Here is a 27,996-nt window from a genome sequence, read left to right as displayed (position 1 = left end):
ATTTATTAGTGTCATCCTAGCTGTGCTCTGGGCAACTATGAGGCCAAAATCAAAACACCTGAAACTTTGCTATTTGGGGATGGTGTCAGGTGTCACTCTGTTACTTAAATGGGGCATAACTGGGGACATTTGAAAGGGGGGCTCCTTCCCTATGGGGAGCAATTGTTCTGTGACTTTAAGCTAAAATGATACCCTGTTGCAAAAACCTGGAAATTGTATGTAGCTTCATATGAATTAACAACATTATTATTAATTTTTACAGAGATATGTATACATCTCAAAAGAAATCTAAATTAAAAAAATTATTGACCCCCCCATTTATGGGCGTTAGGATTCACAAGGATATTGATTGTCCTCAAAAGATTTATGTATGTAGTTAAGGGAAATACTGAAAAAAAAAAAAACAAAACAAGTATTATTGAACATATACTGTGTGCCAGGCACTGTGCTGGATGCTGGATATGCATTTTTTATTTAGTCTTTATAACAGGCCTATGGCATGGGTTTAGGTATTGACTCAGAGAGGTTAGATAACTTGTCCAAGGTCACACAGCTAGTTATGGAGGAACTCAGATTCGGATTCATATTCAGATATGTCTGATACCTGGTCTCTTGATCATAATGTCCACACCCAGAGACACCTAAGAAAAAATGGGGCCCTATTTGGAGGTCCAAAATTTGGAATGCAGCCAACCTGGGATGGCGAGAGTGAGGGGATGCATTTTCTGAAGATGTCACTTCCTGTCTGTCTCCTCTTTTTGTTTCTGCTACCTACAGATACCCCATGGTGCTCCCCCATCAAGGTGAAGTATGGGGATGTGTACTGCAGGGCCCCTCAAGGAGGCTACTACAAAACAGCTCTGGGAACCAGGTGCGACATTCGCTGCCGGAAGGGCTACGAGCTGCATGGTTCTTCACAGCTGATCTGCCAGTCAAACAAACGGTGGTCTGACAAGGTCATCTGTAAACGTGAGTAGCTGAGCCCTGTGTGGGGTCCTCAGGGATGCTGAGGACCATAGTTCTTTTGCTCTAATATTTGGGCTTTTCACTGGTCATAGATGAGAAAACTAGTGAGCAGAAGCCAGTAGGTTTTCAGTAGGTAGACATGAGATAGCTGTGTTCAGGGTGAAGGGCATGATCAGATGTTTGGGAAGAGGGGAGAGAAGAAAATTGTTCAGCAGATGGGTTCAGTAAGTGCTAACTCATAAAAAGATGTTGAGATTTAAGAAACGAATAAGACACACATGGGCTCTGCTGTGAAGGGCCTTGTAGAGCAGCGCCAGAGACAGCAGGGCAGCGGTGTAAACCTGGACATAAGTTACAAAAGTGGGACCAGGTCAGGGACTTATGGTAGCAGATTAAAGAAGTGTTCTTCCCCTAGGGATAGGGCTTAGAGAGGCAGGAAGCAGGCAAGAGTTGCTGAAGAAGTGATGCTTATTCATGAAAGGAAGTGTGCCTCAGAGAAGATTCTACGTTTCAGGAGCTGACTTTTAGCCTCATGACAACTCATATCTTATTTAGAAAACTGCAAGTGCTACAGCATCATTGAAGCACATTTTAGATGCTTTTGTTGTTCAAAAGAGCAACCACTTTTAAAGCACCTATTGTTTGCTGAGCAGTTCACATACATTCAATTTTGCAACAACACTATAAATAGGGGTGGCATTATTTTAACTTTTATGTTAGAGAAATGGAGGCATCAGGGCTGCAGTCATGTGACCCAGACTGTGCAGACTATGTAACTGGGTGACTACAGTGGACACTTGACAGTGTTTCACCCAGATCTTTTGGGTACCTGTTCTCCAGTTCCATGGATCTTCCCCCTCCAGCTTCTAAGTACTCTGCTCTTTCAAAGGCTTGTACCTTAAACCTTCCTTGGATGAAGAAGAAACTGCTCCTTCAGAGGACTGTGCTTGCTGGCTCTCTCCAACCCTACTACTAGGCATCTCCCATGGGTAGTCTGTAGCGGCCTACTGACTGACTGGTAAATGATCATGAAAGCCCAGCTTCTTTGCCTAGGGGCTGGACAGGACAGACCAAAGCTGTCACTCCAGGGGTCCTCTGCAGGATCAGCCTGAGGATGACTTTGCCTAAGATCTCCCCATGCTTGGCTTCCTCCCCTTTACTTATCCAGCGTCCTCTACCCACGCACTGATCTCCCTGAGAACACGGTCTTACTAAATCACTTGCACGGACCTTTTTTTTTTTTTTCTAATCAGCTTCCATTAGTGTTTGTTCATTTAATGTGTGGCCCAAGACAACTCTTCACTAAATCATTTGCAAAAAACATACAAATCTATATTTCAGGGTTTGCTTCTAAGGAACTAAACCTAAGACAGATGCCAACCTAAGCCAGTCTGACATGAAACTTGGTGTCTATTCTGTGTGACATACAGCCCCTTATTGTTTCTCCAATTCCATTTGTTGTATTTACCTGAACTTTTCACTCTATGCTTCAGAGTTTCTGGGATCTGAAACTCTATGGGCAAAAACTAGAAATGCTGACTATCTGATTTTGTCCTTTCTCAGAAAAGCGATGTCCTACCCTTTCCATGCCAGCAAATGGAGGGTTTAAGTGTGTAGATGGTGCCTACTTCAACTCCCGGTGTGAGTATTATTGTTCTCCAGGATACACACTGAAAGGGGAGCGGACAGTCACGTGTATGGACAACAAGGCCTGGAGTGGCAGACCAGCCTCCTGTGTGGGTAAGAAATGCCACTACCTTCAGCGGACGCATGCTTTGGGAGAAGCATGATTAGTGGACCTTAACGGGAGCATTAGTATTCTGTGTGTGTGAAACACCAGCTTTGCTTACAGTCGCTCCCTTCATCACTGGTTCTCTGGCTCAGCACTAGACCTAACCTCAGTCTTGATCCTAGAGCAGACTTTTCTTAGATAATGGTTTCCATCTGACTTTTGTCTCTTTCTTGGTTTGCTGCTGACACAGCTATAGCCTAGCAGATGTGTGGCACGCTCCTGCTGATTTAGTTCAGGGGTCTGTCCTGTAATATTGAGCAGAGTTATTGACACTTGCAGGGATAGTCCTGCAGAGAGCATCTATGTGTCAAGGAGGCTACTACAAAACAGCCCTGGGAACAAGGTGACAGTTCCTTTGTCACCAATTCTAGTGGTCAGCAAGCACTCAGTTTGCTTAGCTGGAAGGGATTTGTATACTTTCCCTTAATTCTGGGTTTGTTGAGCAGGGAGTAGTTCTCATGGTGTGGTCTTGGGAAGAGCAGGGGCAGCAGCATGGCCTGGGAACTGCTTACAAATGCAAATTCTCATCCCTGCTCCACACCTGCTGAGTCAGAAACTTGGGGTGGGGCCCCTGGGATTTGTGCTTTAATGAGCCAGCCAAGGAATCTGAGGTGCTCTGAGAGCCACTGACCTAAGAACTGCTTCTCTAATGTTACTGTGCATAGGAACCCTCTGGGGACCTTGGTAAAAATGCAGATTCTAAGTCAGAAGGTCTGGGGGTGGGGGTGGAGCTGGGATTCTGCTGGACTGTGCTCTACCAGGAGTGTTCAACCTTCTTTTTTCCCTTCTGCCACATGTTGGAAGATGAAGAGTTGTCTTGAGCCACACATTAAATAAATAAACATTAACGGAATCTGATTAGAAAAAAAAAGAAAGAAAATAAAAGGTCCATGCATACTTTTCATGTATCCAACATCAGCGATAAGAAAAAAAAAATCCTCACAAAATTAGCATGTGGCCTGCCCATGGCCTCAGGTTGGACACCCCTTGGGCTAAGTTAGGGCAAGGTTCCTGAACCGGGGCACCATGGAGGCTAGATAATTGTTGTAGGGTTCTGTTCTTTACACCTGTAGGATGTTTAGCAGCATTCTTGGATTTTACCCACTAGGTGCAAGTAACACTGCCCGCATCAAGGTATGACAACCAAAACTGTCCCCAGATGTTTTAAAATGACTTTGGAGGAGAGAGGAGAAAAATCACTTCCTACTGAGAATCCCTGGTGTGGGGTGGTGGAGTCTCACCCTGGCCGATGATTAGAATCGCCTGGGTGTCTTTTAGGATTTAACTGTACCTGGGCCCTACCCTAGAGATTCTGATTCAGTTTTCATGTGGAGCTGAGATCCAGGATCATTGTCTGACATCTGTGGTTTTCAAAGTGTGGTCTCTAGACCAGCAGCATCACCTGAGAACTTGTTAGAAATGGAAATTCCCAGACCCACCCCAGACCTACATGATTAGAGATTCTGGGGTGGGGATTATTGATCTGTATTCCTGGAAACCCTCCAAGGTGTTCTGATACATGCTAAAGTTTAAGAACCTGTCTTAGAAAGTCAAATTTGGAAAGTTCCTTTATACTGAAAATATTGCCCTTGAACCAGCAGCCTCAGCATCAGAAATGAGCTTGTTAGACATGTAGAATCCTGGGGCCCAATCCACATTTTAAGATGATTTCCAGGGGATTGCAATTAAACATTGAGTGGTATTGCTCTAGGGCCATGGTTTTCAAAACTGGCTCCCATTGGAATCTGAGTCTCCCAGGCACTGGTATGTTTAGAACCTCCTCCAAGTGTTTGAGAACTACTACCACAGGGGATCACTTACTGATAAAATGTCAGAGCTGCCAGGATCTTCCCTTAGAGAAGATTCTAATCCAATCCCCATTTTACAGATGAGGCCTAAGAAGTTGCCTGATTTACTCAAGGTTGCATAAAGACAAGCCTGGATCTAAGACTCTAGGTTCTCATACCTAAACTTCCTGAATCTGAGGATGGCTCTGGTACTGAGGTGCTAGGGCAGCTGGCCGTAGGAACCTGCATCCTGCCCTGCTTTGATCTGCCCATCCTCCAGAGAACCATTTAGCTCAGTCTGCTAATGTGCTTTATCTCCAGGACTCCTTTCTGACCACTCAGTATCTGGGGTCAGATAGGGGTGGTTACTTCAGGAGTAAGACTGAAATCTGATGCTAACTGCTGGGGACCAACATGAGATAACTCCTCTGGGCTCTACCCAGGGGCATCTTCGTGATAGCCTCTTTGTCTATTGCAGCGTTTCTCAACCTGTGGGTTGGGACCCACACACAGGAACTGTATTAAAGGGCCACCGCATTAGGAAGGGTGAGAACCACTGGTCTATTGTCTTTCCTGGCAGCATCAGCCATTTTCAATCTGAAGTTATGTGGTAAATAAACTCTAGCAAAAGAGTTTGACTGGGCTGAAAATGTGATCAGAATTCTATATCAGAGTAATGGCCTGGACCATCCCTTGTATCCATTTGACAAGAGCAATAGGTTTGAGTAAATAATCGGATAACTGACTCAGATTTATTCTGGCCTACTCTTCTAGTATTTAGGCAAGCATTGGTCAGTGATTAGTAAAACAGAAACCACTCAAAGTATTTCAAACAGGGGAATTTAATAGAAGAAATTAGTCACAAAAATACAGAAGAACTGGAGGTAGAAAAGAGGAAAAATGCTGTTTTCACAGATTAGTTACAACAAGAAGCCACTACCAACCAAGGACTGGAGGAGCAAAAGTGGGGTGGTAGTGTTACCCAAAAGTCCATAAGCCCACACTGATGCTGAAATTTCTATAATTGACACAGTGAGATGGAAATCAGGAGGCCAGAAAGCTCTCATTGAAGCTGCTACCGGAAGCATCATGGGTTCTATCTCCTTCTTGCCTTCACATCTCTTGAGAGTACCTCCCATTGGCAGACCTACCTGGCACCCATCTGGCAGAAGAATCTGCAGAAATATAATTTTGGACTTTACTCCTGGCAATAAAGGAGAGATTATAGAAAAACTGACCACCAATAGAGTATTTGGCACAGCAGCCTGTTGTCAGAGGTTTTCGACTTCTTCTGAATCTTGCAGTGCTCATTGGACTACAGAGCAGTCTTGGTCAACTGATATAGGCAGAATGGGGCTGAGGTTGTGAACTCTGGACATGCTCCTCTTGAATGACATGGTGTAAAGCCAGATGTTCAGATTAGAAGGGCACCTCACAGATGTTGCGTTCAGTATCTCCCCTGTTTTTGATATGTGTAAGCTAGCTCTTCAAAACAAATTAAAAAAAAAAAAAAGAGTCTATACTCCTTCCTATCAGAAGGGGCAGAAGTAATGGTGGGAGGAAAGGAAAAGCTGAAAAATCTTTCTGCTAAAAAAGCTTTGGCAGAGCCTCTAGGGATCATGCTTTTCAGATTTTTAGATTGCATAAAACAATGGAAAGAAACTGCTGATTGTTCTCAAATAGCAACAAGCTTGTCTTAAGCTAGACCAGATGGGCCTGGAACCTTCCCAGAGGGAGAGAGAATGAACCCCAATTTCAGGGGATTTCTCTTACTATTTGCCTAGACAGGGTTCAGACATATTTAGGGAAAGGGGCAATGTGCATGCAATTAGGTGGGAGTGGGAAAAGGGGGTACAATGAGCAAGAGAGTTTAGAGCTTCCAGAAAAAGAAAAAGAGAGAGAGAGAGAGAGAGAGAGAGAGAAGTCCACAAAACAAGCAAGCAATTCTTTCTTTGATTTTGGTGACAGTTAAACTGGAGTTCATTCTAGTGAAATTTGCTCCTGAGGTATCATTTACTCTTTTGGCTTTAAATGTATCAAATTAGTTTAGTAAATTTGTTTTTATGTTGATAGGGCTGGGGGTCTTTTTTGCTGTTTCAGAGCCTCAGCCTATTTTAGGAGCTGACACATGGTGCCTGAGTAGTTCCCAGCTTTCCACATAACCTTGAACAGTGCATCTTGGCCAGAGCTGTGCTGAGTGCTGGGAAAGTTGCCCCAGTTCTCTTTCAGACCAGGAGAGGAGAAAAAAATCTGGGGTGGCTCTGCGGTGGTCAGTTCTGTGGTCTGGCTAATTTGAAAGTATCATGAGTTCAAATTAATTCTGTTATGCAGACCACACTCTGGCAGTGGACTCAAATTCATGGTTATTTTAGAAACAGATCTAGATAAAAATAAGTCAATGTAGGAGAAAAAACATACTGCAAATTGCAGGATGGTAAAGTATTTAAAGAGCCACAACCTCCACTGATATAAACCACTTAGAATGTAACCACTATTGTTTTAGGGGAATATTTTTTCTTTATTTCCATTTTTAGTTATTTTTGGTTACATTGGCATTTAGATAGACAATGGATAGTTGGAATTGCAACAAGTCCTGATTTTGAGTAGACACATGATCTTCCCTTTAGACCAACACTTCTTCCCAGGCCAAAACAGAAACAAAAAAAAATTAAAGATAATTTTTTTTTTGTTTGTAGAGACAGAGTCTCACTGTACCGCCCTCGGGTAGAGTGCCGTGGCATCACACGGCTCACAGCAACCTCCAGCTCTTGGGCTTATGTGATTCTCTTGCCTCAGCCTCCCGAGTAGCTGGGACTACAGGCGCCCATCACAACGCCCGGCTATTTTTTTGTTGTTGCAGTTTGCCCGGGGCTGGGTTTGAACCCACCACCTTCGGTATATGGGGCTGGCGCCCTACTCACTGAGCCACAGGCGCCACCCCCAATTAAAGATAATTTTAAGACCATGGACAATATCTTTTGTCATGCAAAGAATACCTGTTTAATTGCTTTAACAAAGGACAATGCACAAGCCAGGTTGGTTTTTGCAGTTGTTTTCTTTTTATTTTATATCTTCTACAGAGTAGAAAAGATGGAGATTTATTAACAGAAAGAAATTTTAGAATAAAAAATTTCTGAGAGTTAAGATATGCAAATTGATGGCATACTTTTCTTGCTTCCCAACTGTTTGAGAGCTCCTTTACCCAATGATCTGTAAGAACATTTGCTAGGCTGCACTGAATTATTCAATTGATGATACAAATGTCATATGCATTGTTGCATATGATCTTAAATTGTGCAAACTTTTTCCTGAGTTGACAAATAACATAGTATTCTGCAGACTTTCCAGGAAGCTATTTTGAACTTTAAAATAACTTGATTGATTGAGATACTGATCTACTTTTTACCCCCATGATTTGTTAGTACAAGCTGAACAAGTACATTTTTAGTGGTCCTCTCTAATATAAATGTATCATCAATGAATTTTCAGTTGGGCTTCTTTCTGGTGAAGATAGTGACTTTTGGAGGCAAGGTCTTGGTATGTTGCCCAGGTCTCAAACTCCTGGATTCCAGTGATCTCCACACCTCAGTCCGCCAAGTGCCTGAGACTGTAGGCTCATGCCACTGTACCTAGCTAACATGGGAACTTTTAATTGTGGATTCTGTTGCTTCTCTTTTTGCCCCTTTTGTCCTTTTTGGAAAGATGCCTGAAATATTAGATGGTGCCAAAGAAACACAACCCCTTCCTAGAGCCATCTACAAGGATTATACTCTTCTGGGGGAAGCAAACAATTGGGCAAGTTTTCAATGGCCAGGTTTCCTCTGCCTTTGACAGTCACTCTCTTCCTATGCCCCTATGAAACAAACTTTCCCTCCTCCAGCACCAACCTCAGATTATTTTATATTTGTATCAGTGATTTATTGCTGCACTACGGATCATCCAAAACTTAGTGGTTTCAAACAACAGTGTCATTGCTTTGGGTTGGAAATTTGGGCAGGGATTCCTGGGGATGGCTTGCCTGTGCTGTACATAGTAATGGCTGAGGTGACTGAACTGAGGCTGGAGGATCCAATATGGTTTCACTCACACATCTAGTACCTCAGTAGGGGGAAGCTGTACTGGGTAGGATCTGGCCAAGTCTCATTCTTTTTTTTTTTATTGTTGGGGATTCATTGAGGGTACAATAAGCCAGGTTACACTGATTGCAATTGTTAGGTAAAGTCCCTCTTGCAATCATGTCTTGCCCCCATAAAGTGTGACACACACCAAGGCCCCACCCCCCCTCCCTCCATCCCTCTTTCTGATCCCCCCCCATAACCTTAATTGTCATTAATTGCCCTCATATCAAAATTGAGTACATAGGATTCATGCTTCTCCATTCTTGTGATGCTTTACTAAGAATAATGTCTTCCACTTCCATCCAGGTTAATACGAAGGATGTAAAGTCTCCATTTTTTTAATGGCTGAATAGTATTCCATGGTATACATATACCACGGCTTGTTAATCCATTCCTGGGTTCGTGGGCATTTAGGCTGTTCCCACATTTTGGCGATTGTAAATTGAGCTGCAATAAACAGTCTAGTACAAGTGTCCTTATGATAAAAGGATTTTTTTCCTTCTGGGTAGATGCCCAGTAATGGGATTGCAGGATCAAATGGGAGGTCTAGCTTGAGTGCTTTGAGGTTTCTCCATACTTCCTTCCAGAAAGGTTGTACTAGTTTGCAGTCCCACCAGCAGTGTAAAAGTGTTCCCTTCTCTCCACATCCACACCAGCATCTGCAGTTTTGAGATTTTGTGATGTGGGCCATTCTCACTGGGGTTAGATGATATCTCAGGGTGGTTTTGATATGCATTTCTCTAATATATAGAGATGATGAACATTTTTTCATGTGTTTGTTAGCCATTCGTCTGTCATCTTTAGAGAAAGTTCTATTCATGTCTCTTGCCCATTGATATATGGGATTGTTGGCTTTTTTCATGTGGATTAATTTGAGTTCTCTGTAGATCCTAGTTATCAAGCTTTTGTCTGATTGAAAACATGCAAATATCCTTTCCCATTGTGTAGGTTGTCTCTTTGCTTTGGTTATTGTCTCCTTAGCTGTACAGAAGCTTTTCAGTTTAATGAAGTCCCATTTGTTTATTTTTGTTGTTGTTGCAATTGCCATGGCAGTCTTCTTCATGAAGTCTTTCCCCAGGCCAATACCTTCCAGTGTTTTTCCTATGCTTTCTTGGAGGATTTTTATTGTTTCATGCCTTAAATTTGAGTCCTTTATCCATCTTGAATCAATTTTTGTGAGTGGGGAAAGGTGTGGGTCCAGTTTCAGTCTTTTACATGTAGACATCCAGTTCTCCCAACACCATTTATTGAATAGGAAGTCTTTCCCCCAAGGTATGTTCTTGTTTGGTTTATCAAAGATTAGGTGGTTGTAAGATGTTAGTTTCATTTCTTGGTTTTCAATTGGATTCCAAGTGTCTATGTCTCTGTTTTTGTGCCAGTACCATGCTGTCTTGAGCACTATGGCTTTGTAGTACAGACTAAAATCTGGTATGCTGATGCCCCCAGCTTTATTTTTGTTACTAAGAACTGCCTTAGCTATATGGGGTTTTTTCTGGTTCCATACAAAACGCAGAGTCATTTTTTCCAAATCTTGAAAGTACGATGTTGGTATTTTGATAGGAATGGCATTGAATAGGTAGATTGCTTTGGGAAGTATAGACATTTTAACAATGTTGATTCTTCCCGTCCATGAGCATGGTATGTTCTTCCATTTGTTAATATCCTCTTCTATTTCCTTTCTGAGGATTTCGTAGTTTTCTTTATAAAGGTCCTTCACCTCCTTCGTTAGGTATATTCCTAGGTATTTCATTTTCTTTGAAACTATGGTGAAGGGAGTTGTGTCCTTAATTAGCTTCTCATCTTGACTGTTATTGGTGTATACAAAGACTACTGACTTGTGCAGATTGCTTTTATATCCTGAAACATTACTGTATTTTTTGATGACTTCTAGGAGTCTTGTGGTTGAGTCTTTGGGGTTCTCTAAGTATAAGATCATGTCGTCAGCAAAGAGGGAGAGTTTGACCTCCTCTGCTCCCATTTGGATTCCCTTGATTTCCTTGTCTTGCCTAATTGTATTGGCTAGAACTTCCAGCACTACGTTGAATAGTAAAGGTGACAGAGGACAACCTTGTCTGGTTCCAGTTCTAAGAGGAAAAGCTTTCAGTTTTACTCCATTCAGTAAAATATTGGCTGTGGGTTTGTCATAGATAGCTTCAATCAGTTTTAGAAATGTGCCACCTATGCCTATACTCTTCAGTGTTCTGATTAGAAAAGGATGCTGGAGTTTATCAAATGCTTTTTCTGCATCTGTTGAGAGGATCATGTGATCTTTATTTTTGCCTCTGTTAATATGGTGGATAACGTTTATGGACTTGCATATGTTAAACCAGCCTTGCATCCCTGGGATGAAGCCTACTTGATCATGATGAATGACTTTTTTGATGATAAGCTGTAATCTATTGGCTGGGATTTTGTTGAGAATTTTTGCATCTATATTGATGAGTGAGATTGGTCTGAAATTCTCCTTTTTGTTTGGGTCTATTCCTGGTTTTGGTATCAGGGTGATGTTTGCTTCATAGAATGTGTTGGGAAAGATTCCTTCTTCCTCAATTTTTTGGAATAATTTCTGCCCTACAGGAATAAGCTCTTCCTCGAAGGTTTGATAGAATTCTGGAGTGAAGCCATGTGGACCAGGGCATATTTTGTTTGGAAGATTTTTTATTGTTTCTTTGATCTCAGTGCTTGAAATTGGTCTGTTCAGGAGCTCTATTTCTTCCTGGCTGAGTCTAGAGAGAGGGTGTGATTCCAAATATCGATCCATTTCCTTCACATTGTCAAATTTCTGGGCATAGAGTTTCTGGTAGTATTCAGAGATGATCTCTTGTATCTCTGTGGATCAGTTGTTATTTCCCCTTTATCATTTCTGATTGAGGTTACTAGACATTTTACTTTTCTATTCCTCGTTAGTCTGGCCAATGGTTTATCTATTTTATTTATTTTTTCAAAAAACCAACTCCTTGTTTCATTAATTTTCTGAATGATTCTTTTGTTTTCAATTTCATTGATCTCTGATTTGATTTTGGAGATTTCTTTTCTTCTACTGAGTTTAGGCTTAGATTGTTCTTTTTTTCCAATTCCATAAGATCTCTTGTGAGATTGTTGATATGCTCTCTTTCTGTTTTTCGAATGTAGGCATCTAAAGCGATGAATTTTCCTCTCAAAACTGCTTTTGCAGTATCCCACAGGTTTTGGTAGCTTGTGTCTTCATTGTTGTTATGCTCAAGGAAGTTAATGATTTCCTGTTTTATTTCTTCCTTCACCCATCTGTTATTCAACAGAAGATTGTTTAGTTTCCATGCCTTTGGGTGGGGTCGAGCATTTTTGTTAGAGTTGAGTTCCACCTTTAGTACTTTATGGTCTGAGAAGATACAAGGTAAAATTTCAATTCTTTTGATTCTGTTGATATTTGTTTTGTATCCCAGGATATGATCAATTTTGGAGAATGTTCCATGGGGTGATGAGAAGAATGTATATTCTTTATCTTTGGGATGGAGTGTTCTATATGCGTCTATCAAGCACAGTTGTTCTAGGGTCTCATTTAAATCTCTTATATCTTTGTTTAATTTCTGTTTAGAGGATCTGTCCAGCTCTGTAAGAGGAGTGTTAAAGTCCCCTGTAATTATGGTATTATCAGATATCATATTGCTCAGACTGAGTAAGGTCTGCTTCAAGAATCTGGGAGCATTTAAATTGGGTGCATAAATATTTAGAATTGAAATGTCTTCTTGTTGTATTTTTCCCTTGACCGATATAAAGTGACCATCTTTGTCTTTTTTGACTTTAGTTGCTTTAAATCCACATGTATCTGAAAATAAGATTGCAACTCCTCTTTTCTTCTGAATTCCATTTGCCTGAAAAATTGTCTTCCAACCCTTGACTCGGAGCTTTAATTTGTCTTTTGAAGCCAGGTGTGTTTCTTGCAGACAGCAAATGGATGGCTTGTGTTTTTTAATCCAGTCAACCAATCTATGTCTCTTCAGTGGGGAATTCAAGCCATTAACATTTATTGAGATAATTGATAAGTGTGGTAGTATTCTATTCATCTTATTTTGTGAGAGTCCATTGCTTAGTTTTATCTTTTGCATCAGTGTGGAGGTTAGGATCTGTCCTTTAATTTCTGAGTTCTTACTTTGCTGCTGATCCATTGTGGTGGTCAGTGTGCAGAACAGGTTGAAGTATTTCCTGTAGAGCTGGTCTTGCTGTGGCGAATTTCCTCAATGTTTGTATATCCGTAAATGATTTGATTTGTCCATCAATTTTGAAGCTTAGCTTAGCAGGGTACATAATTCTGGGCTGGAAATTGTTCTGTTTAAGTAGATTAAAGGTAGATGACCATTGTCTTCTTGCTTGGAAAGTTTCATTAGAGAAGTCTGCGGTCACTCTGATGGACTTGCCCCTGTAGGTCAACTGGCGCTTACTCCTGGCAGCTTGCAGAATCTTTTCATTTGTCTTGACTTTGGACAGGTTCATCACAATGTGTCTTGGAGAAGCTCGGTTAGAGTTGAGGCGACCTGGGGTCCGATATCCCTCTGAAAGCAGTGTGTCAGAATCTTTGGTGATATTTGGGAAATTTTCTTTTATAATATTCTCTAGTATGGCTTCCATTCCTCTGGGGCATTCTTCTTCCCCTTCTGGAATTCCTATAACTCGTATGTTGGAACACTTCATAAAGTCCCATAATTCTGACAGTGAACGTTCTGCTTTCTCTCTCTTCTTTTCTGCCTCTTTTACTATCTGAGTTATCTCAAGAACTTTGTCTTCTACCTCTGAAATTCTTTCTTCTGCATGGTCTAACCTGTTGCTGATACTTTCCATTGCATCTTTAAGTTCCCTAATTGACAGTTTCAGTTCCTTCAGCTCTGCTACATCCTTTTTATATTCTTCATATCGTTCATCTCTTATTTGATTCTGTTTTTGTATTTCCTTTTGGTTATTTTCCACTTTATTAGCAGTTTCCTTCATTGTTTCCATCATTTGTTTCATTGTTTTCAACATGTGTATTCTAAATTCCCTTTCTGTCATTCCTAACATTTCTTTATAGGTGGAATCATCTGCAGTAGCTACCTCAGGGTCCCTTGGTGGGGTTGTTCTGGACTGGTTCTTCATGTTGCCTGGACTTTTCTGCTGATTCTTCCTCATGAGTGATTTCTTTTTCTTTTTTTTTTTCATATATTTTTTTTTATTGTTGGGGATTCATAGAGGGTACAGTAAGCCAGGTTACACTGATTGCAATTGTTAGGTAAAGTCCCTCTTGCAATCATTTCTTGCCCCCATAAAGTGTGACACACACCAAGGCCCCACCCACCTCCCTCCTTCCCTCTTTCTGTTCCCCCCCCATAACCATAATTGTCATTAATTGTCCTCATATCAAAATTGAGTACATAGGATTCATGCTTCTCCATTCTTGTGATGCTTTACTAAGAATAATGTCTTCCACGTCCATCCAGGTTAATACGAAGGATGTAAAGTCTCCATTTTTTTTAATGGCTGAATAGTATTCCATGGTATACATATACCACAGCTTGTTAATCCATTCCTGGGTTGGTGGGCATTTAGGCTGTTTCCACATTTTGGCGATTGTAAATTGAGCTGCAATAAACAGTCTAGTACAAGTGTCCTTATGATAAAAGGATTTCTTTCCTTCTGGGTAGATGCCCAGTAATGGGATTGCAGGATCAAATGGGAGGTCTAGCTTGAGTGCTTTGAGGTTTCTCCATACTTCCTTCCAGAAAGGTTGTACTAGTTTGCAGTCCCACCAGCAGTGTAAAAGTGTTCCCTTCTCTCCACATCCACACCAGCATCTGCAGTTTTGAGATTTTGTGATGTGGGCCATTCTCACTGGGGTTAGATGATATCTCAGGGTTGTTTTCATTTTCATTTCTCTAATATATAGAGATGATGAACATTTTTTCATGTGTTTGTTAGTCATTCGTCTGTCGTCTTTAGAGAAAGTTCTATTCATGTCTCTTGCCCATTGATATAAGGGATTGTTGCCTTTTTTCATGTGGATTAATTTGAGTTCTCTGTAGATCCTAGTTATTAAGCTTTTGTCTGATTGAAAACATGCAAATATCCTTTCCCATTGTGTACGTTGTCTCTTTGCTTTGGTTATTGTCTCCTTAGCTGTACAGAAGCTTTTCAGTTTAATGAAGTCCCATTTGTTTATTTTTGTTGTTGTTGCAATTGCCATGGCAGTCTTCTTCATGAAGTCTTTCCCCAGGCCAATACCTTCCAGTGTTTTTCCTATGCTTTCTTGGAGGATTTTTATTGTTTCATGCCTTAAATTTGAGTCCTTTATCCATCTTGAATCAATTTTTGTGAGTGGGGAAAGGTGTGGGTCCAGTTTCAGTCTTTTACATGTAGACATCCAGTTCTCCCAACACCATTTATCGAATAGGGAGTCTTTCCCCCAAAGTATGTTCTTGTTTGGTTTATCAAAGATTAGGTGGTTGTAAAATGTTAGTTTCATTTCTTGGTTTTCAATTGGATTCCAAGTGTCTATGTCTCTGTTTTTGTGCCAGTACCATGCTGTCTTGAGCACTATGGCTTTGTAGTACAGACTAAAATCTGGTATGCTGAGATGCCCCCAGCTTTATTTTTGTTACTGAGAACTGCCTTAGCTATACGAGGTTTTTTCCGGTTCCATACAAAACGCAGAATCATTTTTTCCAAATCTTGAAAGTACGATGTTGGTATTTTGATAGGAATGGCATTGAATAGGTAGATTGCTTTGGGAAGTATAGACATTTTAACAATGTTGATTCTTCCCATCCATGAGCATGATATGTTCTTCCATTTGTTAATATCCTCTGCTATTTCTTTTCTGAGGATTTCATAGTTTTCTTTATAGAGGTCCTTCACCTCCTTCGTTAGGTATATTCCTAGATATTTCATTTTCTTTGAGACTATGGTGAAGGGAGTTATGTCCTTAATTAGCTTCTCAGCTTGACTGTTATTGGTGTACACAAAGGCTACTGACTTGTGCAGATTGATTTTATATCCTGAAACATTACTGTATTTTTTGATGACTTCTAGGAGTCTTGTGGTTGAGTCTTTGGGTTCTCTAAGCATAAGATCATGTCGTCAGCAAAGAGGGAGAGTTTGACCTCCTCTGCTCCCATTTGGATTCCCTTTATTTCCTTGTCTTGCCTAATTGTATTGGCTAGAACTTCCAGCACTATGTTGAATAGTAAAGGTGACAGAGGACAGCCTTGTCTGGTTCCAGTTCTAAGAGGAAAAGCTTTCAGTTTTACTCCATTCAGTAAAATATTGGCTGTGGGTTTGTCATAGATAGCTTCAGTCAGTTTTAGAAGTGTGCCACCTATGCCTATACTGTTCAGTGTTCTAATTAGAAAAGGATGCTGGATTTTATCAAATGCGTTTTCTGCATCTATTGAGAGGATCATGTGATCTTTATTTTTGCCTCTGTTAATATGGTGGATAACGTTTATAGACTTGCGTATGTTAAACCAGCCTTGCATCTCTGGGATGAAGCCTACTTGATCGTGATGAATGAGTTTTTTGATGATAAGCTGTAATCTATTGGCTAGGATTTTGTTGAGAATTTTTGTGTCTATGTTCATGAGTGAGATTGGTCTGAAAATCTCCTTTTTTTGGGCCTTTTCCTGGTTTGGTATCAGGGTGATGTTTGCTTCATAGAATGTGTTGGGGAAGATTCCTTCTTCCTCAATTTTTTGGAATAATTGCTGCCATACAGGAATAAGCTCTTCCTTGAAAGTTTGATAGAATTCTGGAGTGAAGCCATGTGGACCAGGGCATATTTTGGTTGGAAGCTTTTTTATTGTTTCTTTGATCTCAGTGCTTGAATTTGGTCTGTTCAGGAGCTCTATTTCTTCCTGGCTGAGTCTAGGGAGAGGGTGTGATTCCAAATATTGATCTATTTCTTTCACATTGTCAAATTTCTGGACATAGAGTTTCTGGTAGTATTCAGAGATGATCTCTTGTATCTCTGTGGGATCAGTTGTTATTTCCCCTTTATCATTTCTGATTGAGGTTACTAGAGCTTTTACTTTTCTATTCCTCGTTAGTCTGGCCAATGGTTTATCTATTTTATTTATTTTTTCAAAAAACCAACTCCATGTTTCATTAATTTTCTGAATGATTCTTTTGTTTTCAATTTCATTGATCTCTGATTTGATTTTGGATATTTCTTTTCTTCTGCTGAGTTTAGGCTTAGATTGTTCTTCTTTTTCCAATTCCATAAGATCTCTTGTGAGATTGTTGATGTGCTCTCTTTCTGTTTTTCGCATCTAAAGCAATGAATTTTCCTCTCAAAACTGCTTTTGCAGTATCCCACAGGTTTTGGTGGCTTGTGTCTTCATTGTTGTTATGCTCAAGGAAGTTAATGATTTCCTGTTTTATTTCTTCCTTCACCCATCTGTTATTCAACAGAAGATTGTTTAGTTTCCATGCCTTTGGGTGGGGTCGAGCATTTTTTTTAGAATTGAGTTCCACCTTTAGTGCCTTATGCTCTGAGGAGATACAAGGTAAAATTTCAATTCTTTTGATTCTGTTGATATTTGTTTTGTGTCCCAGGATATGATCAATTTTGGATAATGTTCCATGGGGTGATGAGAAGAATGTATATTCTTTATCTTTGGGATGGAGTGTTCTATATGAGTCTATCAAGCACAGTTGTTCTAGGGTCTCATTTAAGTCTCTTATATCCTTGTTTAATTTCTGTTTAGAGGATCTGTCCAGCTCTGTAAGAGGAGTGTTAAGGTCCCCTGTTATTATGGTATTATCAGATATCATATTGCTCAGACTGAGTAAGGTCTGTTTCAAGAATCTGGGAGCATTTAAATTGGGTGCATAGATATTTAGAATTGAAATGTCTTCTTGTTGTAGTTTTCCCTTGACCAATATAATGTGACCATCTTTGTCTTTTTTGACTTTAGTTGCTTTAAATCCACATGTATCTGAAAATATGATTGCAACTCCTCTTTTCTTCTGAATTCCATTTGCCTGAAAAATTGTCTTCCAACCCTTGACTCGGAGCTTTAATTTGTCTTTTGAAGCCAGGTGTGTTTCTTGCAGACAGCAAATGGATGGCTTGTGTTTTTTAATCCAGTCAACCAATCTATGTCTCTTCAGTGGGGAATTCAAGCCATTAACATTTATTGAGATAATTGATAAGTGTGGTAGTATTCTATTTGTCTTACTTTGTGAGAGTCCATTGCTTAGTTTTATCTTTTGCATCAGTGTGGAGGTTTGGTTCTGTCCTTTAATTTCTGAGTTCTTACTTTGCTGCTGATCCATTGTGGTGGTCAGTGTGCAGAACAGGTTGAAGTATTTCCTGTAGAGCTGGTCTCGTTGTGGCGAATTTCCTCAATGTTTGTATATCCGTAAATGATTTGATTTCTCCGTCAATTTTGAAGCTTAGCTTAGCAGGGTACATAATTCTGGGCTGGAAATTGTTCTGTTTAAGTAGATTAAAGGTAGATGACCATTGTCTTCTTGCTTGGAAAGTTTCATTAGAGAAGTCTGCGGTCAATCTGATGGATTTGCCCTTGTAGGTCTACTGGCGCTTAATCCTGGCAGCCTGCAGAATCTTTTCTTTTGTCTTGACTTTGGACAAGTTCATCACAATATGTCTTGGAGAAGCTCGGTTAGAGTTGAGGCGACCTGGGGTCTGATATCCCTCTGAAAGCAGTGTGTCAGAATCTTTGGTGATATTTGGGAAATTTTCTTTTATAATATTCTCTAGTATGGCTTCCATTCCTCTGGGGCATTCTTCTTCCCCTTCTGGAATTCCTATAACTCGTATGTTGGAACGCTTCATAAAGTCCCATCATTCTGACAGTGAACGTTCTGCTTTCTCTCTCTTCTTTTCTGCCTCTTTTACTATCTGAGTTATCTCAAGAACTTTATCTTCTACCTCTGAAATTCTTTCTTCTGCATAGTCTAACCTGTTGCTGATACTTTCCATTGCATCTTTAAGTTCCCTGATTGACTGTTTCATTTCCTTCAGCTCTGCTATATCCTTTTTATATTCTTCATATCGTTCATCTCTGATTTGATTCTGTTTTTGGATTTCCTTTTGGTTATTTTCCACTTTATTAGCAGTTTCCTTCATTGTTTCCATCATTTGTTTCATTGTTTTCAACATGTGTATTCTAAATTCCCTTTCTGTCATTCCTAACATTTCTTTATAGGTGGAATCATCTGCAGTAGCTACCTCATGGTCCCTTGGCGGGGTTGTTCTGTACTGGTTCTTCATGTTGCCTGGAGTTTTCTGCTGATTCTTCCTCATGGGTTATTTCTTTTATCTGTTTCCTTGCCCTAATTTTCCTTTCTCTTCCTCTTGCTCTTTAAGTTCTCGTGCCTGTGGACACAGATCTTCAATCCTAGACAGGTCCCCAAAATATGTTGGCAGGATTTCTTTCTACAGTAGGTCGTTGATCACAGAGATTCAAAGAATCGACCAAGTTGGTTTTATCCCAGGATCTCAAGGCTGGTTCAATATACATAAATCTCCATCTGGCCTCCTTGGAACTCCACAGGTGTCCTTTTCTAAGGGAAATTTCTGCAGTGCCCAAGTCTTATTTAGTTTCACCAGATGCTTAGCACTGCTTTGCAAAATAGGGGTGTCCCAGTATTTCTTCAAGTGGGGGTTCCAGGACTTCCCATTTGTGACAGCATGCTCTGGAGTGCTTGCTGGAAATGCAAGTAACCTAGGTCTCCGACCAGGTCTGCTAAGTCTCCCTGAGTGATTTCTTTTATCTGTTTCCTTGCCCTAATTTTCCTTTCACTTCCTCTTGCTCTTTAAGTTCTCATGCCTGTGGACTAAGGGTTATAGGGCCAGAAGGGTGAGAAGGTTGAAGAGCAAAAAAGGGATGAAAGAAAGGAGGACCGAGTGATGAGAAAAACAAAGAAAAATAGAGAAAGGAGAGGGGGTGGGTAAAAGGAATATTGACAAAAAGAAGAGAGGCACAGAAAGAGGGAGACAGAGCAATATAGGTGTACAGTAGGGTACTTTGACCTAAAGTACCTTAAAAAAACCCCACCTTCTGGGGGTTCCCAGTTGGGTGATTCCCTTGAGGTCAGCAGCTCTTTGCTAACCTGATCAGACACAGTACCCCACCTCCACCAAGTAGAGAGGAAAGACAAAAATGCTATAAATCAAACCAAAACAAGCAAACAGAAAACTTTACGGGATAAAATTAGGTGGAAAACCAAATAATAGCAGTAGAAACACTAGCAAAAATGAAGTTCTAATTATTGAAATAGGCAGCAATGGGAAATTATAATTAAACTAGAAAAATTGAGAAAGAAAAAGGATCTGTATGGAGAAGGTTGAACTTAAAAAACAAAACAACATCAACAACATCAAAATAAACAAACAAAAAAACATACAACCAAAAACAAAGCAGTATGTATATGTTATTGAATATTGTTTGGGCAACATGTGGTCTTCTGGGGTATGAGATGTTAATCACAGTTCTCATACGACTGGAGGCTGCTGATTTCTCAGACCCCAGCAGGTAGACACCCTAAATCTGTCTTCAGCCCACTTAAAAGGCACTTTGAACTTGTTCACTTGCTGAGCAGAAGCTTTCCCAGGAAAGTACTTGTCTCTGGAATCGTTGCTGAAGTGGCTATCCACTTACCCAGTGTGCCAAAACTGGTCTCACTCTGCCCCTGAGGGTTAGGGCTGCAAGGTGGCTCAGACCTCGCCCTTAGGCTACTTGGTTTCAGGGTTACCATCTCCCACCCAATTCTAGCTCTGCAACCCTGAGGGCAGAGCTTGCCGGGGCAGATTGCTCACAATGGCTCCCTGTGACCCACAGCCAAACACTATTTGTTCCGTTTGGCTCAGCGGCTCAGCCTGGGGTCCTAGACAACGGCCAAAGTTCTCCGCACTCCCGCTCAGGCTCTCCCCAAGGCAGTTCAACTGAGTGCCAAGTCCAAAGACACCAAAACAGTTCACAGGTAAGGTCTTTCTGGTTTGCAGTCTCACTGCTACTGAACTTACAGTTGCGGGCGGGTTTAGACGGATTGAACACACGTGACCACTTGCCGTTTTTCCACTGTTTTAGTCCTCGTCTTGGGGTCCAGAAGTCTCTCCCTGACTCCCTGTATCCTCGCAGGGGTGATGATAGGCATATCCCACCAGGAGATGCCTGGAGTCCTATCTCCCCAGACTCTTGGTGCCCAGATGCAAGGAAGCTGTTACTCGGTTGCCATCTTGGTCCGCCTCCCTGAGTCTCATTCTTTCTCTTTCATTTCATTTTATTATTATTTATTATTATTATTATTATTTATTTCAGATTCATGTGAGGATACAAAAAATTAGGTTTTAATATTTGCATTTGCTAGGAAAAGTCCCTGTTGTAGTTGCGCCCCACCCCAGGTGCGCCATATATCCTTACATCATGCCCATTAAGTGGGGGCATACCAATCCCCATCCCTTCTCTCCCCTTCTTGCTCGCTCCTTCCCCCTCCCATGAACTTGAATTGAATTGAGTTTTTTTTCTCTTATGTGGGCATGTATTAAATCGTCTACTGGCTTCATATTAGTATTGAATACATTGGAGAATTGGTTTTCCATTCTTGTGATACTTTACTAAGAAGAATGTGCTTCAGCGCCATCAGGGTTAATACAAAAGATGTAGTCTCCATCTTTTTATCGTTGAATAGTATTCTATGGTATACATATACCACAGTTTATTTATTTTTTTAATTTATTTTTTATTTTTAATTTCAGTGTGCTTGTTCATGTTTGTTTGAAGTACTCCTTTTTTCTTGATTTTCTTCTTTTTCCTGCGGTGCTGGCTGTTTTTGATGTTGTTAGTAGAGACGGGGTCTTACTCTGGCTGACTGCTGCTCATATGGGTTTTGAACCTCTGAGCTCAGGCAATCCACCCGCCTCGGCCTCCCACAGCGCTGGGACTACAGGCGTGAGCCACCACACCTGGCCATACCACAGTTTATTAATCTATTCCTGGGTAAACGGGCATTTAGGTTGTTTCCACATCTTGGTGATTATAAGTTGAGCTTTGATAAACAATCTAGTGCATATGTCTTTGTGATAAAATGACCTTTTTTTTCTTCTGGGTAGATGTCTAGTAATGGGAATGCAGGATCAAGTGGAAGGTGTATTTTGAATTCTTTGAGGATTCTCCATACTTCTTCCCAAAGAAGCTGTATTAGTTTGTAGTGCCATCAACAGTATAAAAGTGTTCCCTTCTCTCCACATCATTCCAGCACCTGCAGCTTTGGAAATTGTGATGTGGGCTATTCTTAATGGGGTTAGGTGATATCTCAGGGTGGTTTTGATTTGAATTTCCCTGATGATTTGGAATAACAAATATTTCTACATATTTTGTTAGTCATCAGTTTGTATTCCTCAGAGAAGGTTCTGTTTATGTATCTTGACTAGTGATAGATGGGATTGTTTGCTCAATTTTTGTTGATTAATTTGAGTTCTCTGTAGATTCTAATTATCAACCCTTTGTCAGATTCATAACATGCAAATATCTTTTCCCATTCTGAAGGTTGTCTATTTGCTTTAATTGTTGTGTCCTTAGTTGTGCAGAAGCTTTTCAGCTGAATTAAGTCTCATTTGTTTATTTTTCTTGTTGTTGCAATTGCCACTGAAGTCTTCTTCATAAAATTTTTCCCCAGGCTGACATCCTTAAGAGTTTTCCCCATGCTTTCTTCTAGGAATTTTATCATTTCATATCTTATATTTAAATCTTTTAGCCATCGTGTGTCAATTTTTGTAAGTAGTGAAACGTGCAGGTCCAGTTTCAGTCTTTTACATGTGGTTATCCAGTTCTCCCAGCACCATTTATTGAAAAGGGATTATTTTCCTCAGTGTATGCTTTCGTTTCATTTATCAAAGATCAGATGGCAGTAAGAGACTAGTTTCATCTCTTAGTTTTCTATTTGGTTCCATATGTCTAAATCCCTTTTTTTGGTGCCAATACCATATTATTTTGATTACTTTGGACTTGTAATATAACCTAAAGTCTGATAGAGTGATGCTTCTGGCTTTGTTTTTATTACTAAGAATTGCCTTGGCTATTTGGGTTTTTTTCCTGGTTCCATACAAAACAAAGAACTTTTTTTTTTCCAGTCTTCAGTGTGTGATGTTGGTATTTTAATGGGGATTACATTAAATCTGTAGATTGCTTTGGGTAGTATAAACATTTTAAGAATGTTGATTTTTCCCAGCCAAGAGCATGGTATGTTTTTCCATTTGTTAATGTCCTTTGCTACTTCTTTTCTTAGAGTTTCATAATTATCTTTGTAGAGATACTTCATGTCCTTGTTAGGTATATTCTTAGGCATTTCATTTTCTTTGAAGCTACTGTGAAGGGAATTATGTCCTTGATTTGTTTCTCAACTTGGATGTTATTGGCATATACAAAGGCTACTACTGATTTTTTGACATTGATTTTATACCCTGAAATGCTACTGTTTTCTTGATCACTTCCAGGGGTCTTGGGGTTGTGTCTCTGTGGTTTCCTAAGTATAAGATCACATCATTGGCAAAGAGTGAGAGTTTGAGTTCCTCTGCCCCCATTTGGATGCCCTTTATATTCTTCTCTTGCATGATTGCATTGGCTAGAACTTCCAGTGCTATGTTGAATAGTAGTGGTGATAGTGGGCATCCTTGTCTGGTTCCAGTTCTAAGTGGAAAAGCTTTCAGTTTTACTCCATTTGGTATGATATTCGCTTTGGGTTTGTTATAGATGGCTTCAATCATTTTAAGAAATGTGCTGTCTATGCCTATTTTTTTAGTGTACTTGTTAGAAAAGAATGTTGAATTTTGTCAAATGCTTTTTCTGCATCTATTGAGAGGATCATATAGTCTTTGTTTTGCTTCTTGATATGGCAAATTACATTTATGGATTTGCATATGTTAAACCAACCTTGCATCCCTGGGATAAGGCCTATTTGATCATGATGTATATATGTATTTTAATGTGCAGCTGTAATCTATTTGGTAAGATTTTATTGAGTATTTTTGCATCTGTATTTATTAGTGAAATTGGTCCATAGTCCTCCTTTTTAGTTGGGTCCTTTCCTGGCTTTGGTGTCAGGGTGATGTTTGCTTCATACAATATGTTGGGTAAGATTCTTTCCTTCTCAATGTTTTGGAATAGTTTCTGCAGTATGAATATAAGCTCTTCTTTGAAGAATTGATAGAATTCTGGTGTGAAGCCATCTGGTTCAAGGCATTTTTTTTTATTGTAAGATTTTTTATTGTTTCTTCCATCTCAGTGCTTGATATTCATCTGTTTAAAAGATCTATTTCTTCCTAAGTCAAGGGAAAAGGTGTGATTCTAGGTACTAGTCTATTTTCTCCTCATTGTCAAATTTCTGGGCATAGAAATTTTTGTAGTAGTTAGTCAGATAATCTCTTGTATCTCTGTGGTCTCTGTTGTTATTTCCTCTTTTTTTCTGATTGAGGTTATTAGAAATCTTTTTTTGTGTGTTTCTAGTTAATCTGGCCAAAAGTTTTTTGATTTTGTTTATCTTTTCAGAGAACCAATTTTTTGTTTCATTTATTTTCTGAGTGATTTTTGTTTTCAATTTCACTTATTTCTGATTTACTTTGGTTGTTTCTTTTCTTCTGCTAGGTTTGGGATTGGATTACTCTTTCTTTTCAATTTTCTAGAGGTTATTCATTAATTTGCTGATGCGCTCTCTTTCTGTTTTTCAGATGTAAGAACCTAATGGCATAAATTTCCCTCTTAGGACTATTTTTGCAATGTCCCACAGGTTTTGGTAGCTTCTGGCTACATTGTTGTTATGTTTGAGGAATTTAATTATTTCCTCCTTTATCTTCCTTGTTCCAACTATCATTAGTATAAGATTGTTTAGTTTCCATGCCTTTGTGTGGGGATGAAATTTTTGTAGGTGTTGAGTTCTACTTTTATTACCTTGTGGTCTGAGAACATACAAGGTATAATTTGAATTATTTTAATTTTGTCGAGGTTTGATTTGTGTGTCAGGATATAATCTATTTTGGAGTACAATCTATGGGCTGACAAGAAGACAGACGTTCATTAGCTTTCAGATGGTATGTTCTGCATACATCTATTAAGCCCAATTGTTGTAGGGTCACATTTAAGTCCCTTGTTTATTTATTTAGTTTCTATCTAGAACATCTGTACAGTTCTGTCAGAGGGGTGTTAAAATTCTCAGCTGTTATGGTGTTGTAAGATATCATATTGTTCAGAACCATTAAGGTCTGTTTCATAAATCTGGAATCATTTAAGTTGGGTGTATTGATGTTTAGATTGAAATGTCCTCTTGTTGTATTGCTCCCTTGACCAGTATGAAGTGACTATCTTTGTCTTTCTTAACTTTAGCTGCTTTATATCCACTTGTATCTGAAAATAAGATTGCAACCCCTTCTTTCTTCTGATTTCCATTTCCCTGAAATATTGATTTCCAATCCTTTATCCTGAGTCTTGTTTTGTTCTTTGAGACAGCATATAGATAGTTTGTGCTTTTTTATCCAATAATCTAGCTTGTATGTCTTTAATTGGGAGTTCAAGCCATTTACATTTATTGAGGAAATTGATACGTACACTGGAGTTCTATTCATCTTATTTTGTGAAAGTCCATTGCTTAATTTTACACTTTGTGCCACTGTGGAAGCTAGGTTTTGTCCTTTAGTTTCCGGATATTTACTTTTTAGGTGGTCCATTGTGATGCTCAGTGTGGAGAATAGGTCTGAATATTTCCCGTAGAGCTGGGCTTCTTGTGGCAAATTTCCTCAGTGTTTGTGTTTCAGTAAAAGATTTGATTTCTTCATTGATTTTGAAGCTTAGTTTAGCAGGATACAAAATTCTGGGCTGAAAGTTATTTTGTTTAAGAAGGCTAAAGGTAGATGACCACTCAATTCTAGCTTAACAGTTTTAGCTGAAAAGTCTGCTGTCACTCTGATGGATCTCCCCTGTAGGCCAATTGGCACTTATTCCTGGCTGCTTGCAGAATTTTCTCTTTTATCTTAAATTGGGGCAGGTTCACTACAATGTGTCTTGGACATGCTCTGTTTGTGTTAAGATGATCTGCGGTTCAATATTCCCCTAAAAGGAGTGTGTTGGAATCTTTGGTGATGCTTGGGAAGTTTTCATTTATGATAGTCTCCAGTAGGGATGCCATTCCTTTGGGTTGTTCTTCCCCTTCAGGGATACCAGTAATTTATATGTTTGAATGTTTCATGAAGTCCCATAATTCTCTAAGTGATTGCTCTGCTTTCTCTCTCTCTTTTTCTGTCTCTTTAAATACCTGGGTTAGCTCAAAAGCCTTATCCTCTAGCTCTGAGAGTTTTTTCTTATCCATGGTCTAATCTTTTATTGATACTTTCTACTGCATCTTTAAGGATTAACTGATTAACTGTTTCAGTTCCTTAAGTTATGATATATCCTTTCTAATTTCTTCATGTCTTTCATTCATTATTTGGGCCAATTTTTGAATTTCCTTTTTCTTATTTTCCACTTTCCCTTCAATTCACTTCATTGTTTTTGCCTTCCATATTTTAAATTACTTTTCTGTTATTTCTGTAATTTCTTTATGGGTGAAATCCTCTGTAGTAGCTACAGAGGATTTCACGATCCCTTGGTAGGGGTTGATTTGTTCTGGTTTTTCATGCTGACAGAATTTTTCTGTTGGTTCCTCCTCATGTGTGTTTTTCATTTGTTCACTTCCTTCTACTTTCTCCTCTTACTACTTCCTTCATTTTAAATTACCTTGTTTCTGTGCTTAGGTGTTGAAGTGTCCTTTTGGCATAGGGCCAACAGGAAGAGAAGAGTAAAGAGCAAGAGGCAAGCAAAGAAAGAAAAAGATAAAGAAAGAGAAAAGCAGGTGGGAGAAAGGAAAAAAAGGAAATAAGAAGGATAGAAAGTGAGGCACAGGAAAATAGTGTCATTTGGCAGGGTGCTTTGACCTACACCCATAATTCCAGGACTCTGGGGGACTGGGCTAGGTGGGTTCCTTGAGGTTAGGAACTCCTTCCCAGCCTGAGCAAAAGCAAGACCCCACTTCCCACAAATATAGAAAAAAATAGGCAGTATGTTACAGTAGGAACTTACCAATACCTTCTTTCTAAAAGCCGAAGCTAAAAGGACACCCTAAACCAGGGGCTGAAGGCCTCCTTGAGCCATTCCAATGTCATGGCACTCCATCCTAGGCCTCAGACTGAGGCTCTGTTCCATAAATAGAGTACAGAATGAAATAGAATAAAGCAGATCAGAAATGAGAAAAAAATTATATGAGATTAAAAAAAGGAATGAGTTGTTTGAGAAATTTATGTAGTAATGATGAGAAAAGTAGAAAAATGTCTACCACAAGAGAGAAAAAAGGAGAGAAATAGAAAAGAAACAATAAAAGGGGAAGAGAAACCATAGCAAAAATGGAGCTAAAGTAAAATTAAAAAATAAAAATACAACAAAAAATTTTAATTTTTAAAGTAAAATTAAAAAATAAAAGTACAACAAAACAAAACAACAACAACAAAAAAAAACTAAGGAAAAAATTGAAAAAAAAAAAGCAGTATACTGTTTGCAAGTTGGTACTGCAAGAACATAGGGTAAAAGAGAAAAATGGTAATCTTACAGGAGTTAGATGATATCTCAAAGTGGTTTTGATTTGCATTTCTCTGATGATTAGCCCACATAAAAAAAATCCCCAAACTACAGATGTTGGCATGGATGTGGAGAGAAGGGAACACTTCTACACTGCTGGTGGGAATACAAACAAATATGGCCTTTTTAGAAAGAAGTTTGGAGAATACTCAAGGACCTAAAAGTGGACCTACGATTTGATCCTGTAATCCCCTTACTAGGTATTTAACCAGATGATCAAAATCATTTTACAACAAAGACATTTGCACCAGAATGTTTATTTCAGCCCAATTCATAATTACCAAGTCATGGAAGCAACCCAAGTGCCCATCAACCCATGAATGGATTTACAAATTGTGGTATATGTATACCATAGAATACTATGCAGCCATAAGAAGATGGAGACTTCACATCTTTTATGTTTACATGGATGGAGCTGGAACATATTCTTCTTAGTAAAGTATCTCAAGGATGGAAAAAAAAGTATCCAATGTACTCAATATTACTATGAAATCAGTATACAATCACCTACACATTTATAGGAATGGTAAAACATAACTATAGTCCAGAAAGAAGGAGGGAAGAGGAAAGACAGGGAAGGGGAGGAGGGAGACTGGGAGGAGGGAGGGTATTTGGGGGGATCCAACCTATTGTGCATAATGCAATGATACATTTCTAAACTATTTAGAATAGAATATGAATGTTTTTATAACAACAAATAAGTAAGC

The 27,996-nt window shown here is 39.5% G+C and overlaps 1 protein-coding gene across 2 annotated transcripts in view; it reads left to right on the top strand.

Moving 5' to 3' along the window:
• SRPX (sushi repeat containing protein X-linked) overlaps positions 1 to 27,996 on the top strand; it is a 109,476-nt gene that overhangs the window by 60,669 nt on the left and 20,811 nt on the right. For both annotated transcript variants that reach the window (XM_053580196.1, XM_053580198.1), the window contains 2 exons: positions 778 to 969; positions 2,530 to 2,706. In XM_053580196.1, the coding sequence (XP_053436171.1) occupies positions 778 to 969; positions 2,530 to 2,706 (369 nt within the window). The remainder of the gene's footprint in view (positions 1 to 777; positions 970 to 2,529; positions 2,707 to 27,996) is intronic.

Source organism: Nycticebus coucang, chromosome X, assembly GCF_027406575.1.
Source record: "Nycticebus coucang isolate mNycCou1 chromosome X, mNycCou1.pri, whole genome shotgun sequence".
Classification (NCBI taxonomy): Eukaryota; Metazoa; Chordata; class Mammalia; order Primates; family Lorisidae; genus Nycticebus; species Nycticebus coucang.
This window is presented reverse-complemented; position numbering and strand designations above follow the sequence as displayed.